The following is a 17,939-nucleotide window of genomic DNA, read 5'->3' as shown; positions in this document are numbered from 1 at the left end:
CCAGTACCGCATGGTGCGAAGCCGCGCCAAAGAAGTACTAGTAGATACCGGTACTCGGCGGTAGGCAAGAAAGCCGAGTGACTTGTACAGGATTAGTGTTACAGTCAGTACTACTCAATGAACTACTCAATGAACTACTCAATGAAATCCGATCAAGTGAGTCAATACCACGCCCTCGCGCAACTCACCTTCACAAGATCGGATTTCATGGAGCAAGACGGTCCTCAGGCTCAGTCCTCGGATTTCATTCAGAAGGGCTCTGCTTCTGTGCTGTAGTGTAGCCGTGTAGGCACAGACACTGAGACAGCCTAGACCTGATTGATACTTTTGGCTTCTGCCAAGTATAACGTTAGTTAGTTACAGTTTTGGTGATCATCCGACACAAATCCTGGTTGCTCCTGACTACCCCTTCCCCCATGTGTGATTGACACCGAGATCGCGCGATCTGACCCAAACAGCTCGTCTACCTGGTGAGAGGTGACACACTCCCAACCAACTTCAACTACAGTAGTACTGGATCAGTGGATGCACCGTGAAAAAGATCAAGACTGTTTGCACTTGTATGTGATGTAGACCTACAACTAGTACAAGTACAAATACAAGGAACAGTTGAACACGACCATGATGATTGTATGTACATGTTTATGTGCAAAGACGTCAACACGTGAACGAAGTGCATCCATCGTATTTTCTCGATGCTATTCTGCCGACCTCTTTCAGCTCGCAGCGTTCAGGTCCAAATAATTCCGGCCGAAAGGCTTCAACTTCAAGAAAGGTGAGGAGTGCACCAGTCATTGGTAGTGTGGCATCGTGTCGGCCTGTGAGCAGCTGCATGCTGAACCTCTCAAACGCGAATCAGTCGCTCCGTGTAGTGCCACGCACTACCGGTGGGCGTAGGGATGGTGCGGCGGTGACTTTCAAATGCCGGCACACTGGAATGGTAATGGTAGGTTCTGCGTGCTGCTTTTGGATAATTTTGTCTTAGCTCACTATTGTCAACGAACTAGAGTTGCTCGAAGCGAAGCATATTTGAATGGACTGTTCTTCGCAGTTGTTTAGTAAATTCAAACCTTGGACTCCGCTTCGTGGGAGATGGTGTGGACAGGATACTTACCATCATGTGTGGTATGCAGAAGACGCTCCTCACTTTGTAGTCTTCTTGTACCACCGTGCTTTATTTGTCTCCGTCGGACATGGTCTGTAGCGTCGTGAACACCAACACCCGTCCCCATTAGAGAGCTTACGCTTCACGGTTTTTTTTTTCAATTTCGAACATGAGAGAGAATAAAACGTGCGTTGAATCACATTTTTTCGCGGTGAGATTATTATTATTATTTTATTATTATTATGAAATGACCCAAAGGCAATGTGCCTATCGAGGGGTTCATTTGATTGAAAGAACAGTAGATGTAGATGGTCCACTGCACTGTCATGTCGCGTTGAAAGCTCATGTTGCAACGTGAGACCTCACGTTCGAAGCTGAAAAAACGTGAAGCGTTAACTCTCTATTGTCGTTGATACGCGTAGGGGTTAGATCTACGACCGAGTAAAAAAAAGAAGAAGAAAAATATCCGAGCCAATCGATCATACACAATACATTATACACTGAACTCCTAGTCCCACTGGAGTATTTAAAATACAGTGTGTTCAGGAAAAGATGGCCTTGGATATTCCCGAATAATCGCGAAAACCTGTGCATCATTTTCAAAGTTTCTGGCAAACATCCAAATGGCCATGCAATCGTCCGGTAAAAATTGACGGTGTAGAGGCCAAACTATACAGGGTTAGCTTTTTGGCCATGTTTCAACATACACATGATCGTGACATTAGGGGCTTTACGCATCACAACATTCATATGTCACATTTAAAGTCCTCCGTAGAATGGTGGTTTGAGAGTTGAGTCGCGCTGGGCAGTATAATAGCACTTTTAGAAGTCATCTTTCCTAGATTTTTTCCGAATCCCTCTCCCCGCTCCCCAGGAGAGACCCACGCGGTCATTTTCTGGCAGGGAGCAGGTGTGTGTGTGTGTGTGTGGTTACCCCAGCAAGTGTAGGGTGTGCATAGGTAACTGTCTTGGCCGTCCTATTCCGATGTACTCCGTGTGGTGTAGACCAGGTGTGCATTGGGGGGTCGATTCACTTGGCTTCGCCAGTTGTGTGGATTAGACAGTTATCTGGCGCTTGTCTTGATCTGTTTCAATCAGACTCAAATCCGCTATCGTTGCTACAAAGAGAAAATCTGTGGGTGCACATCCAGTGCATTTGCAGATTTGCGTGCTTCTCTTGCGACGGGCGTATACATGGTACATGGTGTGTGTGCGTGTGTGGTGTGCAGTGGCGTGCACCGAGTCTTGAAAGGGGGTTTCTAGAGTTGGTAATTTTTTCTGGAGACCCACTGTATAATTATGTATTTGTGCACATGCACATCCCCCGAACATCCCGTCGAAGATAACAGCGAGGGCTAGGGAGGAGGGGGGGGGGGGGGAGGGGACTCAAGATCAGGGGTGCAGGGCACCAATGAACACTGGTGCTGATGAGATGCGGGGCTCGTCCGACTGCTATCATCAGATCATGCCGGCACAAACGCGTCTGAGAGGGGACCAGGTACAGGGGTAGAAAGGACAGAAATAAGTGTAATGAGGAATGGAGGGAGGGGACGATGTTACATGGAAATGTTGGTACATGTATAACTGGTAGCAGGATAAAACGGGTTACCTTTTACATACCAGCACTTCAAAAAGTATTTGCAAAAGAGGGTGCAAAAGTCAATGTACTTTACATGTTTGTCATATTGAACACGTAAACGTTTGATAGGCCTAGCCGCCTTGCAGGCTACACTACAATCTATAACACTATGTCTATGGTACTTCACTAGTCCACTCCACTCCAGGCATGTTTGTTTCATCAAAACACGGCTTACAGTCGACGTATCTTTCTTTCTGTTCTTATGACGAAGTTTTCAGCATGTATTGGCAATGTTCCACATGATTTCAATAAAGAGTTATGGACCTTGCTTCAATGGAAGCTCGCGGAAGAAACGCGAAGCCCCGCGTCCTTGAGTCGCGGCCGGAACAGCACTTCGTTCTGAAGCAACGCAAGTGGATCATGGACGCACATTTTTACGTCTTCCAGTCGACAATGTTTTTGACGAACATCTTTGCTGCGCACATGAGCGAGAACGAAAGGCTGTGGAGATCTTGATGTGAGTCAACAGTTTGGAAGGAGATATCGTCAATCATATCCTTGAACTGACTTGCATCGCGCGTGCTTGACTCAAATTTCAAGACAAAACGGATTTCTTGAATGTCATCGCCAATCCAGGAGCGAACCAGAGCTAGAGATCGATCTCTTTGTGGCTACTCTCCACTGCAGAAAGAGAGAATACTGTATTTTGAACTGCATGCAAAGCAACTCTCTTTTCACTTCGAAATAAGGACATAGTCACTGTACTGTAAACTGCCCGTCGATCGACGCGTACGCAGGATAACCAATCAAGTAGGCACACTTTTCCTTTGGCAAGATTGCCCAATAAAAGGTGGTTTCCAGACACCAAAAAACTCATACGGTGCACGCGCCTGGTGTGCGCGTGTCTGTGGTCATGATTTTAAAGAATCTATAACACCAGCTTATAAAGCAATGTGCACAAAATGGATCCATTTTTGGCCCTTATCCGAATATTTATGAGATGGATATGTTGTGTTTTTGTTGTCATGAACAATTTGCAGGAATCTCCAGCAGAATAATTGGCGAAGTAGTGTCCCTAGGAGGCTCATCCCATTGTCAACATGCTGACGTCTAAGCTTTCCAAGCAGTTGACAGCCACATTGGCTGATCTGGATGCGGCCAGGTCCAAGGCCAATGAGTACCAGAACAAATGGACGACAGCGGAGGATGCTCTGCGTCGGGAGAAGGCACGTAGCCGTCAAATGGCTGAGGAGAACAATCAACTTCAGGACGTGATATCGGCGCTGCGATCGCTGGTTGCGGACAAGACGGCAGTGCTGGAGGCCACTCGCACCAAGCTGGAAGAAGAGAAGCGGGTGACCGCGGCACTGAGCGAAGACCATATCAGACTGATGGAGGATACATACGCACAGATGTCCCAGCCCAGCACCACTAACAGCGCTTCTGCGTCGATGGATTCGCTGGTGGACGCAAGCAGCTACCACACAGCCAAGTCCAGCACGTCACAGTCAAGTCCCAACGGACTGCGCTCGGAAAGTCGGCAATCACTTGGCGAGATGTCATTCTATAGTGCTGTTTCAAAGCGCTCGGCCAGCCCAAGTCACTTAAACAAGCCTACTGCTCGTCACCAGCTGTTCAGCCTTGTAACTGGCCGTGCGCTTCTAGCCGTGGAGATGACGCGTAACGAAGACACTGGTCTTGGGTTCACATTTGCGTGCCAGACCGTGTCGCCCAGCTTGAACTTGAATGATACTAGCTCGATGACATCAGCAACCGGTACAGCGCTGCAGGGTGTGTTTGTGAAGGCTGTGCGGGAAGGCAGTGTCGCTGAGCAGACTCTGCTGCCGGGTGACGAGATTGTGGAACTCAACAACATGTTCTGCCGCGGTGTGCCGCACCCGGTCGTTGCCATGAAGCTGAAGGGACTGCAGGGCACCGTCAATCTTGTGATAGCTCGCCCACTGCAGTCGTGCAGCCTAACGTCGCCGATCGGCGCCCAGCTTTCCGCACCCGTGATGCGCTCCACCGCCAGGGCACAGCCACCGGTCATGGCAGCATCCCTGGCCGTGAACGACGGTATCCGCGACATGCTGCAAGAAATGATGCAGGAACTGCAGTGTCAGCTGAGCGAGGAACAACGGCAAATACGCGAAGAGATAGCGGTGTGCAATCGATCAGTTGTCAGTGTGCAGATAGCCGTTGAAGATGCCCTGAGTGGGAGACATGACAAATCAGAAGTAGACACCCCAACTGGCAGTACTGAGCACTTGGACTCTCCTGATGGCGGCAGAAATAGCCCTAGGATGTCGCACCGCCGTGATCCCATCGGATCATCTTGGAACGACGAACAACGAACGCCTGTTGCTCATCGGATATCGCAAGTCTCGGTAAGCGGGCGGCCCAGCACGGGAATATCACCGGCAGACCGTGCATACGATGAGCTGTTGAAGGCCAAACAGCAGCTCATGGAGCAGCTGACCAGCAATGGCGAGCTGCAAGCCAGCGCCGCAGCTTTGCGTGCCGAGTGCAGTGCGGCGGTGCTGAGGGCACGGCAAGCTGAGAGCATGCTGGAGGATGGCAACAGGGCATTAAAGGAAGCCCAGGCAATGGCGACAAGCCAGCAGGAGACGTGCCAAAACATGGTCATGCAGCTATCATCTCTAACAGGACAGAGTTCGGAGTGCTCCACAAAGCTAGCAGCTGCAGAGGGTGCCCTGACTGCCAAGGATTTCACGATAGGCAAACTATTGGAGCAGGAGCAAGAACTGACAGCCAAGAACAAAAACCTTGAACGTGAGTGTCAAGATGCAAAGAATGCTGCTGATGCAGCTATGAGAGCTGCTAAAGAGCACTCCCAAAAGGACAGTGTTCTGCAAAGTGAAAAGAAAGCTTGCTCCGAGTGGCAAGAGAAGGCCAGAGAAGCCCAGGAGCAGCTATTCCATGTTCGGTCACAGCTGTCAGCCAGCGAATCCCAGCTCTCGCACTGGCAGCTCAAGGAACAACAGCTGCAAGGCCAGCTCACCAAGATTACAGATCGGCTCAAGAAAACGGAAGCAGAGCTGCTTGATAGTAAACAGACAACGGACCGCTTTGAAGCACAACTGCGCACAGACCGCAAGACGCATGAAGCGGAAACGCAGAAGCTAACAGAGCAAGCCTGCGCCGCTGAAATGGAGTTACAAGAAATGGAGCTGAAGATAAATCAGGAGAAGGGAAAGGACTCCGATCGGGTCGAGCAGTTACGCAACAGTGTACAGAGTCTGACTGAGGAATGCGAGCTGCTGAGGAGTCAGGAATTGCAGGTTTCAAAGGCCTTGAGCCTCAAGGATGAGGAATTGCTGCAGTACCGCCACAAACAACAACACCTTCAACAGGATTGTGAGCGCGTGCAGCAGGAGCTTAACGAGCACCTCTCTAACAGTACACAGCAATCCGCTACCATCCAGACCCTCAACCAAAGCATCGACGAGCTGACACAGGAAGTCCGTATTGCTAGTAATGGCTTAGAACAGAGCGAGAAAACTCTTGCGGAGAAGCTGCAAACTATTGCTGAATTGACTGGTCAGCTGGAAGCAGCAACTGATCTGAATGCCTCTAATGCCTTGGAAAAGACCCAGCTCCAGTCTGATTTGGATAACCTAACAGAGGATCTCATCCAGGCCAAAAGCTCTCTCAAGAAGAAGACGGAGGAAGCAGGCAAGCTTCTGCAGAAAGTCTCTGCCATGGGCGAGTCTCAGGGTAGCACTCAGCAAAGTATCAAGGAACAGGAGACGCGACTTAGCAGCATGAAAACAATCCAGTCAGAGCAGGCGAAGGAGATCACATCTCTCAAAGAAAAGCTGACTAAGTCGGAGGACGAGGTCGAAAAGGCAAATGCCGAGTTGAAGTCAACTAGCGCCACAATAGACCAACTCAAAGCATCCGATGAAAACCACCGAAGCCGAGAACTGGCCTCTACCAAAGAGCTTAAATCACAGAGAACACGGGTGCAGAGCCTAGAAGCTAGCCTACAGCAAGAAACTACTCGTCGAGAGGTGCTGGAGAAGGAACAAGCTCGGTTGGAAAAGACCTTCCAGTCTGTCTCTGAAGCATCCAAATCCATGAGCTCCAGCTCAGCCGATCAGCTGAAGTCAATGGAGAGTCAGCTGAGGGAGGAGAGGCAGCAGCTACTGCAGAGCCGCACTGACAGTGCTGGGCTGCAAACCAAGCTGAAAACCGCCAATGACAAGATTGGCAAGCAGAGAAGTCGGATCGATGCGCTGCAGAACGAGACAACGCTCCTGCAGCAAACCACTGACATGCTGAAGGCAGCATGCCAGGATTCGGACACACGCCAACAGGCCGATACGAAACTGATCAGCGAATTACAACGGAAAACTAAGAGCTTGCAGTCATCTCTGGATGCAACCAACGATGTTACCACTCAGCTTCAAGGAATTGTCGAAGGGAACGCACAAGAACTTGGAGAACTTAAGGGGCTGAAATCTAAGCAGGCAGCTGAGATCACATCGCTCAGAGAATCGAACGAGAAGCTGAAAAATGACGCAGAGCGTGTTGTGGCGGAGAAGGAGACTGCAGAGAGGACGCTACAGCGCACCAAGCACGAACTGGTTCTAGCGGAGGACAAGCTGGCAATGACGAAGGAATCGGTAAAGCTTGCTCAAGAAACTGGAAAAAGTACGACACGAAGACATGCAGAGCTAGAGGTTCGCTGCGGCGACGCTGAACAACGGCTAGCTAAAAGTGAGAGAGCAAAGGCAGACATTGAGTTGCAACTCAAGGAAGTTCTGTCCAGCAGTAGCGAACAGGTAAGACTCTTGTGGCTATTAATAGGCCTTGCTTTGAGTTCAGGAGTCTCACTGTGTGCACATTCTAGTATTCTCTTTGATCAGCCTTTGTCCCCCAGCTGCCGGTCATGTGCTTTGACGCACTCCAACCTGTAGAATCTGAAAATGTATTAGGAGTTGTGCTACAATCACTAAAATGGCCACTATAGTGACTTACAGATAATTGTAATGTCCGAAATGTGCCGTTGTGTCACCATGCCCTTTTTGCATTGGATCTGCTGGGCACAAAGTGGTGCTTGTGACGAAGGTACTGCCGGGTGTTAATCTTTGTGGTGAAATGGCTGGGGGAGGTGGGGTAGGAAACGACCTTATAATTATCATGCAAAGATCCGGGTTGCGTTTGATTTTGTCTACTTAGAGGGAGTTCGTTTTTGATCTTCAGGTTTGGGTTGAAAATTCTTTCGGTAGACCTAAGTGCCATCAGTATGTGTCGCACGTGTTGTGAGCTGCTTTTGGACTGAACATTTTGTCCGCGCCTTCTAGGTTCAGCCTGGTAAAATAGCTCAGATGGCTAGAGCCCTGCTCATGACAAGCAAGGTCCCAGGTTCGAGTCCTGGTGGGGTTGGCAACTTTATTCTCTTTTCAGACAGTTCACTTCCCCGGCTGATCCTTTGAATTTTGAAGTTCTCCCAATCCTATAAAATCCGGTAGATGTGTTATTGCTTTCTCTACCCCAAACGGTAGTTTTTACTTTCCTCTACCGACTCCACCTGCCAGTATTTCTGTACTTGTGTGACCATGAGAGCTGGTTTCCACAAAAATATCGTACATCGTGCTGTTAAATTGATGTGGCCTCACTTCAGCGCAACTTGTATTGCGCAGCATACATGAGCGCCTCTAAATGGAGCACTACTTTTTGCGGCGCTGGCTCAACACCGCGACACTCTCTGCAACGCTGACTCTTGACAGCGTAATCTTTCATAGCGCTGGCCCAACACCGCGACACTTTCCACATCAATACTTAATACTGCTCAAATTTTGATTGCAAAGGTGCTGAACAAAGCAGCAGTTTTAAGCAATTAAACAGCAATTTATGTCATAATAGTGTCCTTTCGTAGCAATAGCAATGTAAGATGTAGTAAACAACAAAGTTATAAAAGTTTGCAGTAATTTTGTTCGATAGCAGTTAACATCAACTTTGTGCAAGTAAACAGCAATTGTACTCGTAGCAATTACTGCAGCAGATTGTATCCTACACCTTCCAGGAAGGCCCTTGTCGTCATTTCCCCACGGTGGAGTCGTCCTTGCAAGTTCAATACTCGCTCATTTAACCTGGCATACTTTTTCACTGTTCTTCGGACTGGTTGCCCAGCAGTGATTTGCTGCAGCATAGTTGAGGTGGCCGATGCCTCCTTCTGAAGTGCCTCAATGACCTGCCAAAGGTTTGGGTGAACCTTTTGCACAATGGCCATGAAGCGAAAATGCCAACCTTCACGTGGTTGTTTGTTCTTGTACCTAGTATGGCTACGTTCCATCGCTGCAGTGGGCAGCCAACGATCCATGTCTGGTGGAAGTATTGGATAAGGTCATCTAGCTGTGGGAAGTTGGCTGCTTGCTCCTCGCATAGGGCTTCGAAGGCTTCGGTGACGTTCATTACTGACAAGAATGCTAATGCATTCATGCTTCTGACTAGCGACCTCATTTCAACGTTCTGCCGATACACCTGCTGAAGGCCTAGTGCCTGGACCTTTCGATAAACAGCCTGGCAGAAGTGGAAGTAGCATCCGCGATGGATTGCGTCGTGAAACTCTGCTGTGATAACGGGTGCCAATCCTGACTCGAAATTGCTGATGATCGCATTGAGCTGCAGCACAAGGCCACGTTCATTAGCTGCATCTTTCAAACACCGAAGTAAATCATTGTAAGCTTGCCTAGTCTTCTTTGAAAGAAGAGCATAAACCAAGGGTAGGCATTTGTTTTCACTCGTGCAATGGATTGTTACGAGTTGCATGAAGAGGAGGGGCGCTGCTTTGAAGGTACCGTCGATAAACCACTCTTCACTGTTCCACAATCTCAAACCCAAATCTGCATCCGACACAAACACCAGTGTGATGTCGTTGCCATTCAAGCCAGCAAGGAAGAATCGTTCGCCGTTTACAGTGTTGCGGAAACTGTCTGCCACGACTATGGCTGTCCTGGTCTGCGGCAAAGGCGGATAGCGTTCTCTCCTACCTCTATAGAGGCTGGCGTCCAGTGAATGAAAGGACGGAATGGCAGCAGCAACATTTGGGGCGATGTTGGCTGTCTCTTCCCGGTAAATAGAAGGAATAGAAAGGGATTCCTGTCTGGCTCTTTGTTTCATTCTTGTCACTATCCCACGGACTTGAGTTGCCTCAGGATTTGGAGGGTTATGTTGCTCTCCCACTTCTTCCGGGGACGAGTCTTCTTCGTCTTCCAGCAACACGTCCGTTGTCATTAGCCTCCCTCTGCAAGCAGCTTCAGTACACCGCCACGTGATGGTCCCGTCTCTCTTCCGTTTGTCCTTTCTATAGATATAGCCATTGCACGAAGCGCCTTCCCCACCTTTCGATGTTTTGCACAGTAGAGCCATAGTAACTTTGAAGGATTTTCCGGCAAAGAATGACCTCCATAGAATGAACCACAGTAGCATAAAGCGTGATAAAGCACGGTGTTTAGAATACTGCCTCAAGAGTAGCGCTGCACTTAGTGAAACATCAAAAAAGTGGCGCTACATTGGGACATCGCTGTCAAAATTGATGCTCCAATGAGCATGCGCGATTTATGGACAAGTGCCATTTGGAGGCGCTAATGGTGTGGCGCGCGGTTAAAGTTGCGCTGATGTGAGAGCACAGGGTTAAATTGATGTTCTACCGAAACTTGTAGATCTGCGTTTGTAAACTACCATCTACCATCTTTTCTTTTTCCAACAGTCGCTCTACTCAGCTCTACCAAGTGGACAAAAGAACGTAGCATTAGCAACTTAGAGCAGATTTTAGCAGATTTGAGAAAAAGAAAGACGGTTGATGGTTGTTCACGAACATAGAAGCGAACGCCCTCTTGATATGCTTTGCATTTGACCGATGTGTGTTGCCTGCAGCTCCGTGACCTGATGAAGAAAGTTGACCGCCTGACATCGGAAAGGCAAGCACTAGAGGAGAGTAAGGAGATGACTAAAGCCAGTCTTCTGGAGCAGAGCCGACGTGTGGAAGAAGAGCGGGATGTGCTGCAAGCAAAGCTGAGACGCTCACAGGACGAGGCCAGGGCTGTGTCTGAGCAGGCTGACACGGCACGTAGCACAGTGCAGACCGAGCAAATGAAAGTATCGCGTTTGCAGAGTGAGCTAGAGAGGTCCGCCAGTGCGCTGACAGCTGCAAACACTAAACTCACAGCGGCAGAGGATCGCTTGCTAGAGTTAAAGACGAGTAGTGCGGACCTGCGTGGTCGATTTGATGCACAGCAAACATTTGCCACTGACTTGCAAGAAGAGCTCACTCGTTTACAGGCTGAGAAAAAGAGCCTGAGCAAGTCTGCAGAGAGTAGCAGCGAAACTGTTCAGGAGCTTACTACGGCCATCACGGACCTGCGCACCAAGCTTCAGGATCAAGATCAATTCGAACATTTGTCCAACCAAAGAGTCGGCCGTCTTCGCCAGGAGCTTAAAGAGACGCAGGATTCAAGCGCGCAGCTGCAAGCTCAGCTCAAGGAAGAGCGGTCCTACGTCGGTAAAGTGCGCGAGCAAAACCAAGCGCTATCGGATGCCAACAGCCAATTGAAAACTTCCCTGGAGCTGATGATGAGACAGGCCGATGGCTCCTCTACCGATCACAAGCAGGTTCAGGCCAAAGTGATGGCCCTGCAAAGGGAGTTGGATGACAGCAGAACGCAAGCGGATTTGTTCTCCGCTAGTCAGGCAGCGGTCAAGGAAAGTCTCACGGCGGTGCTCAAGGAGCGTGAAGACTTGCTGGTGGAGCTCGAGCAAGCCAAGCTGACCATCGCATCCAACGAGCAACGGTCCTCTCTACTACGGACGGAGTTGGATGGCGCCCTGTCCGGGCGGAAAGTGCTAGAGAGCGAGAACGAAGAGCTTGCCAAGCAAATTCCCAAGATGACTACAATGCAAGTGGAGCTGTTTGACGCACAGACCTCGGTGGAGCAGCTGCGGCGGGAAGCCAGCAAACATCAAGATGTCATCCATGCTCTCAGATCAGAGAGAGACAAGTTGCGAGATATCGTGCAGCTCCAGGAGACAGAGCAGATCAAGCATGGACAATCGTCAGCAGCCGCCGCAGGAAAGAGCAAAGGAAAGCTGACATCATCGTCAAACAAGAAGGACTTGTTCTCTGCTCTGACATCTGCTGAAGGTGAAGCACATCGCCTGCAGGAGTATGTGGAGAAGATGATGACGGTCGTCATTGAGAAGGCGCCTCAACTCCTGGAGGCCATAAGCCAGCGGTGATTACGTAGCTGTTTGTGTGTGGTTGTGCGTGTGTGTGTTTGTGTGTGTGTGTATACAAACGCTTGTGTCTGCATGGTCTGTATACACATGATGTTCTGGTATGCTAAGCAGAATATTATTATGATTTCAAAAATGGTGAAAATTGTGTTCCAACTTTGAATTTTGCCTTGTCCATTTGTCATTTTGATTGCAAATTCCGGCCAGGGTTCACATTGCACAATATTTCTTTTTCTTGATGGCTTCGCCTTGCCTACTTTTAAGATTCGATTCTTCTTCTTTTTCTTGTGCCTATTCAAACTCCTCGTACAGTGCCTATTCAAACTCGTACGCCTATTCAAACTCGTACAGTGAACCACCACCACGTCTGTCTTTTTGTTGAACCCTGTGGCTTGCCACACTCATGCCCTAGCTATCCTGCTGCATCGGCAGTCACTTAGCTTGCAGTTCTGTAGGTTTTTATGGTTATCTTATTCCCAAGTGCTCACCCAGCCCCTTGGTGTGCCATGGAACTACACAGCAGCTGTGTAGGTAATCAAGGCTGATCTGCTGGTCAGATTGCCTGCTTGATTCTTTTGTTTCGCTTTTCTCCACACTGGATGCTGGAAATCTAAACAAGCTGTTGATGTTGGGTTTCCGCATTATGATTACAATACCTATTGCTTGCAAAGGACTTACTTGAAGTAGGTATGTTAATACTCGCAATGCCGAGAACATAGTGGAGAGCTGATTCTGTGAATACTGGTGGAGGGATGCTGATCCACAGTTACCTTATCCTGTTTCAGACACATTTTTACATCCTTGATGGACAGACGCATGAAAAGTAAAATTTAATGTACAAGAAGGCTCGGAGACGATAGCATACAGTCATGTAGTCTACTTTACTGGTAGTCATTCAGAACACCGATACAATGTAGATGAGCCTTCAAAAAAATTGAAAAAGCGGGTTTGAAATGGCTTTGACTTCACAAAGGCGTTACAGAGTTGGGATCTTCCGTTGCCTCCATTCAATGACTTTGACTTCACAAAGGCGTTACAGAGTTGGGATCTTCCGTTGCCTCCATCCATGGCATTGTGTTGCGTAGAACCTTTGATTCCATGATTTCTCGAACTAACTTGAACAAGAAGAATTGCATAGCCAATCTGAAGAGGTTTATCAGAAACATTATTGGAAATTCAGGCTTTCCTGAAGAAAACCCAAGAACTGTCCATTTCTGGAATGGGTGTAGTCATGCGCACGCACTGTTCCGCTCTGAATCCATCGACTACAATTTACAAATAATTTAATTGTGTGGAACAAAGCCTATGTCGGTCGACACGATCATTATCAAAGAATACAGTGATACTTCTAGAGTAGAAATTGCCCTGGATAATGTCCTATCGGATATTATACCGCTACTACATGTACATGCATTTTATTCATAAACATGTAATTCTGAGTAATTTAGGGCGCGTTCGCTGACTTTTCGAGGAGTTTCGTTTTTCTGAAGAGGTGGCCTTATTGGCCACTTCAGAAAAATGAAACTCCTCGAAAGTCGAAACTCCACTACCTCATCCGATGGGAGAGGTGGATTAGTTCCGAAGAGTTTGGAATACATGTAGGCCTGGGCGGATAATGCTAGCATTATAAGTAGCATTATAGTGTGCGATTTGCAACGAGCATTATGCTAGCATTATAACACTACATTTCCGCAAAAGTGGCATTATAATTTATAGTATTTATCAGGGAGTAGTAAAATACAGGGAGCCGGAGGCCTCTGACACGCGTGCACGCCACTAATCGTGATTTTTGATGGGTGCCTCGCGCTTGTTTTTTTTCTTTCGCAAAAAAAGATGATCTGCTGAATCAATCTTGAGTATTTGTCGAAGAACTAATTCCATGAAAAGGTCTATCCATCTCATGGAACAGCATTTGTTTTGCTCTTGTGATACATCTGTGTCATCACCATATGGAAAGGTACCACCCTTCCGAAATTCGTCCCGATCGACGGCATGGAGCAATAGAACGAAGTAATTAGTTGATTTCCTTGAGAACAATACGTGTACGATTGGAGATGAAAAGCGAGTGCACCGATTTCGAAGTCGAAAAAATCTCTAGGACACCACACGATCGGCAATAATTTCTCCTCAGTTGTGATCAACCAGTACTTCTCTACCTTCTTTGTGATGATGAGCATTTCATGAGCGCCAGTGCACTCCTGCTCACGGTACAGGTACAATACCAGCACCAGCCGACGACTGTCCGAATGAATTATTCTCTCTGCCAGTCTTGGCCGAATCCTCAGTGTACCGGGTGCTCCGAAGGCTCCCGCAGCATAAGGCAACAGGCGGGAACATCTCGAACAGGATCCTCCGAGAGATCGCACCATGTATAACGTCCTCTGTTACCGACCTGTTTAACGCTAGCCTCACCTTAGGTGAGTTTCCTAGTGCCTGGAAGCTGGGAACAGTAATCCCCATATTTAAAAATAAAGGTAACCCGTGTGATCCCTCCAACTACCGCCCTATAACCCTACTCCCAGCTATTGCGAAAGCACTAGACAAGATTGTCGCCACCAAATTCGGTCACTATCTCGAGGTCAACAACATCATTGTCCCGGAACAGTTCGGCTTTGTCCGTGATCGCTCCACAGTTGACCAGCTGATACAGCTCACTACTAAGATCGCCTGGATAAACGCATCCCTTACGATGCTGCATTTCTCGATTTTGCGAAGGCCTTCGATAAAGTGCCGCATGACGTGCTTCTCCAGCAACTCGGGACTATCTGCGATGCTCCGGCTACGAGTTGGTTTAAGAACTACCTCGATACGCGTACATTCAGCGTCCGAGTCCAACACCATCTGTCCTCCCCACGTCCCGTCAAGTCTGGAGTACCCCAGGGTTCCCACCTCGGGCCATTGCTTTTCCTGGTACATATCAACAGCCTACCCAGTGCCTCGAAACGCAACCAGCACGCTGATGTTTACCTGTTCGCGGATGACACCGCCGTCGGCAAAGCACGAACCAAAGGTACCAGCCCAATGGAGACTGCCCTGCAGGACACATTTGCCTGGGCCGACCGAGTAGGCGGAACCTTCAACCCATCGAAAACCGTTGTTATCTCATTCGCTGAGGAAGGAGCTGCAGAGACCATCCGCGGTATCCAGCCGTCAACCAGTCACCGTCACCTGGGAGTGTTGTTGAGTGAAACACTCAGCTTCCAGGAGCATATTGAACAGACAATAAGCAAGTTTAGACAACGCTGCGTTCTTCTGTGCCATATGGCTGACCGTTTAACAGGAGACATCGTCAGGAAGCTGTACCTTACGTATGTCCGCCCCACAGCAGAATACGCCGCCCCAGTATGGGAGTCCTCCCTCTCTGCTGCACAGCGGCTCACCCTTGAACGGCTGCAAGCCAGAGTAGCTCGCACAGTCATGCGGCTTGAGAGATGCCCTTGCCCATCAGACGAGCCCAAGTCATCATTGTTTAAACAGCTGGGATGGCCAAGTCTATCCTGGCGCAGGAAGATCGCCTGCCTTATGGAATTCTTCCATTTGGTCACCACCCAACCAGAACTTTTTGAAGCAGCGGGATACTGCCCCACGCGTAGTCGCCGCCGCCAACTCGCATTCACTCTGCCACGGGTTGGGAAACACGCCAGGAGGTCATTTCTCTTCCGCACCGCTACTGTCTGGAATGCCTTGCCCGCAGACCTGAGAGCCACAGCCTCGCAGTCCCTGTTTCACAGTCACATTTGCACGCACTTCTCTGACACTAAACACAATGCCACTCCTCACTGACATGCCTCTGTCCTCCTTCTTTGTGCGTTGCGCTTATTCTTATTAATTTTTGTGTTTCTGTTTCGGTACATTTCGTATTTCAAGGCATATCCCGAGGCTATAGGTATCATTGATTAAAGGACCATTCTGGAACATTCAGCATAATTGTATTTCTCTTGCTAGGCTGTTCATTACGAATTATTAGCCCTCCACTGTCTGCTATCTCAACCCTACAGCCTCCCATTATAATGGAACTCCCTTCAATTTAGACTACGTCTTTGGGAAATCCTCAAATATATAATAATAATAATAATGTTATGGTATGCTAGAGATTCGGGAGTTCACTTTTCGGAATGAAATGTTCCTAAGTTTGTCAAGGATTGAAATGCGGGCTACGTCCTCGTAAACAGCTTGTATCGACACAGGAAAAATCTACGGCACGCAGGGATATCTTCCAAAGTGATACCAGTCTTGCTGGACTTCTATCCTGACATAGTGGTAGTTTGGTCGACTACCAAACTTTGTGAAGGCAGACAATTGTTGGAAATTCTCAGCGCTGAGTTTCTACGGGCTGCAGAAGGAGTCTCTTTGGCGGTAGGTATTTTACTACTCCCTGATCGAGAGAATCCTGATCCGCGCGCGTGTCTACACACTTAACTTCGGTACCCATAGTACCCCAATCTCACCCGGCGGGTGAAAACGGTGCTGAGGCAATCGTCAAACTGGCCGTACATGCTCGTGTCACCTCCCTTATTTCCCTGGTATTTATACTCTGGTCCTTACTTCTGCGAAAACCAGGCTTAGGCCACCCTTTCTTTTTTCGTTGTTTAACGTCCGCGCCCGCGTACCTTTTTGCCTCCGACCGAAAAAAAAACAAGAAAGTAGTAGTACCAATAATATGCGAAGTTGTAAATACATGATTGTGTAGTTTCACAGTGTGCCGATCATGACCTTGAACTTATAATCTTGCCTCCCGGGCATGCCTTTGTCTTGTGTTCTTTTTCTTTTTTTGTTGGCTTTTAAATATCGTACGGTGTGTGTCCTAGTAAAAATCCAGATGTAATGAATTCATGACATGCTAACTCCATGCTATGTACTGTAAAAGCAGAAAATTTTCGGTGGTGTTTTATTTTCGGTAACTTCGGTGCCGACAATTTTAACCGAAAATAAAACGCACCGAAATTTTCGGTACAACCGATACTGTATACATGTAGTACTAGTACACCTGCCTGGAGAACGGGTTTTACCGAAAATTTCCCGCTACCGAACCGCCGATTTTGGCGAATACCGAAAATATTACACCACCGAAAATTTCTGCTTTTACAGTACCTGTTTTGTTGGATTCATCAGGCATGTGCTCCAATGATTATGTACCAACAAAGAGTGTTGTTCTATGCCTGCAAGTGCCGTTAGACCCAGAAATATTGTATATATCACATGCTTAAAGCGGGATTCACAGAAGCTTTTTTTGCGATGCGACACGCGATGCGACAGCCGCGAAACCGGGAAATCCCCAAATCGCAACCATCGCGGACCCCACGCAACTGACGCAACTGGGCCATCGCAGGCCATCGCAGAAGTATTATTAGTTGAGCTTGGCTCAACTTTTGCGATGCGACAAGCGATTTGGCGTACGATTTTGACCTTTTCTACAGCAAAGTTGTACAAAGGTTCAAGAGTTGCCTATAAATTTGTACAAGTTGTATCAAACCGCGCGAATATCATGGTGACGTAGCCAAATCTGCAAGACTTTGTCGCAAAGCTGACTTCTTCTGTGAATGGTATTTCGCGAGTTCGCATCGCACGCATCCATCGCAGATCGCGTCGCATCGCGTGTCGCATCGCAAAAAAGCTTCTGTGAATCCCGCTTTACTGGTCAGAATGTTTGATTGGGGGTTTCCAGTTTTTGGAATGGGCTTTTGTTTTTTTTCCGCCCTCCCGCGTACCTTTTCGCGAAAAAAAGGACGTTAAACAATGAATTAACAAAGGGTGGCCTTAGGGTGAAAATCATTGTTTTTGAGAAAAATGATGTTTTGTAAAAGGTTGTGTTGCGTGGACGCTCGAGTGCAGTGAAGTGGAACCAAAGAGAATCTCGCTTGTTTGAAGAAGTAGCAGTCATGGCAGTCAGGGAAGTCAAAGGGCTTCCGGTAGAATATTCCCTGCTACTCCTCTAGTCACAACGAAGAGTTTTTGAGCTGATCGAACGGATTCCATCTCCTACACTCAGGGATA

The 17,939-nt window shown here is 48.2% G+C and overlaps 1 protein-coding gene across 1 annotated transcript; it reads left to right on the top strand.

Annotated features, from left to right (window-relative positions):
* The first annotated feature begins 643 nt into the window (after window positions 1–643).
* LOC135808411 (early endosome antigen 1-like) lies at window positions 644–12,616 on the top strand. Its single transcript, XM_065321598.1, has 3 exons — window positions 644–946; window positions 3,725–7,492; window positions 10,590–12,616. Exons 2-3 carry the CDS (start codon window positions 3,785–3,787, stop codon window positions 11,946–11,948), a joined length of 5,067 nt encoding a protein of 1,688 aa, XP_065177670.1. The 5' UTR covers window positions 644–946; window positions 3,725–3,784; the 3' UTR covers window positions 11,949–12,616.
* The last annotated feature ends 5,323 nt before the right edge of the window (window positions 12,617–17,939 follow it).

The sequence above is a fragment of the Sycon ciliatum genome, chromosome 2 (genome assembly GCF_964019385.1).
Source record: "Sycon ciliatum chromosome 2, ocSycCili1.1, whole genome shotgun sequence".
In the NCBI taxonomy this organism is placed as follows: Eukaryota; Metazoa; Porifera; class Calcarea; order Leucosolenida; family Sycettidae; genus Sycon; species Sycon ciliatum.
Note: the sequence above shows the minus strand (reverse complement) of the source record. Positions and strands in the feature narration are given on the sequence as shown.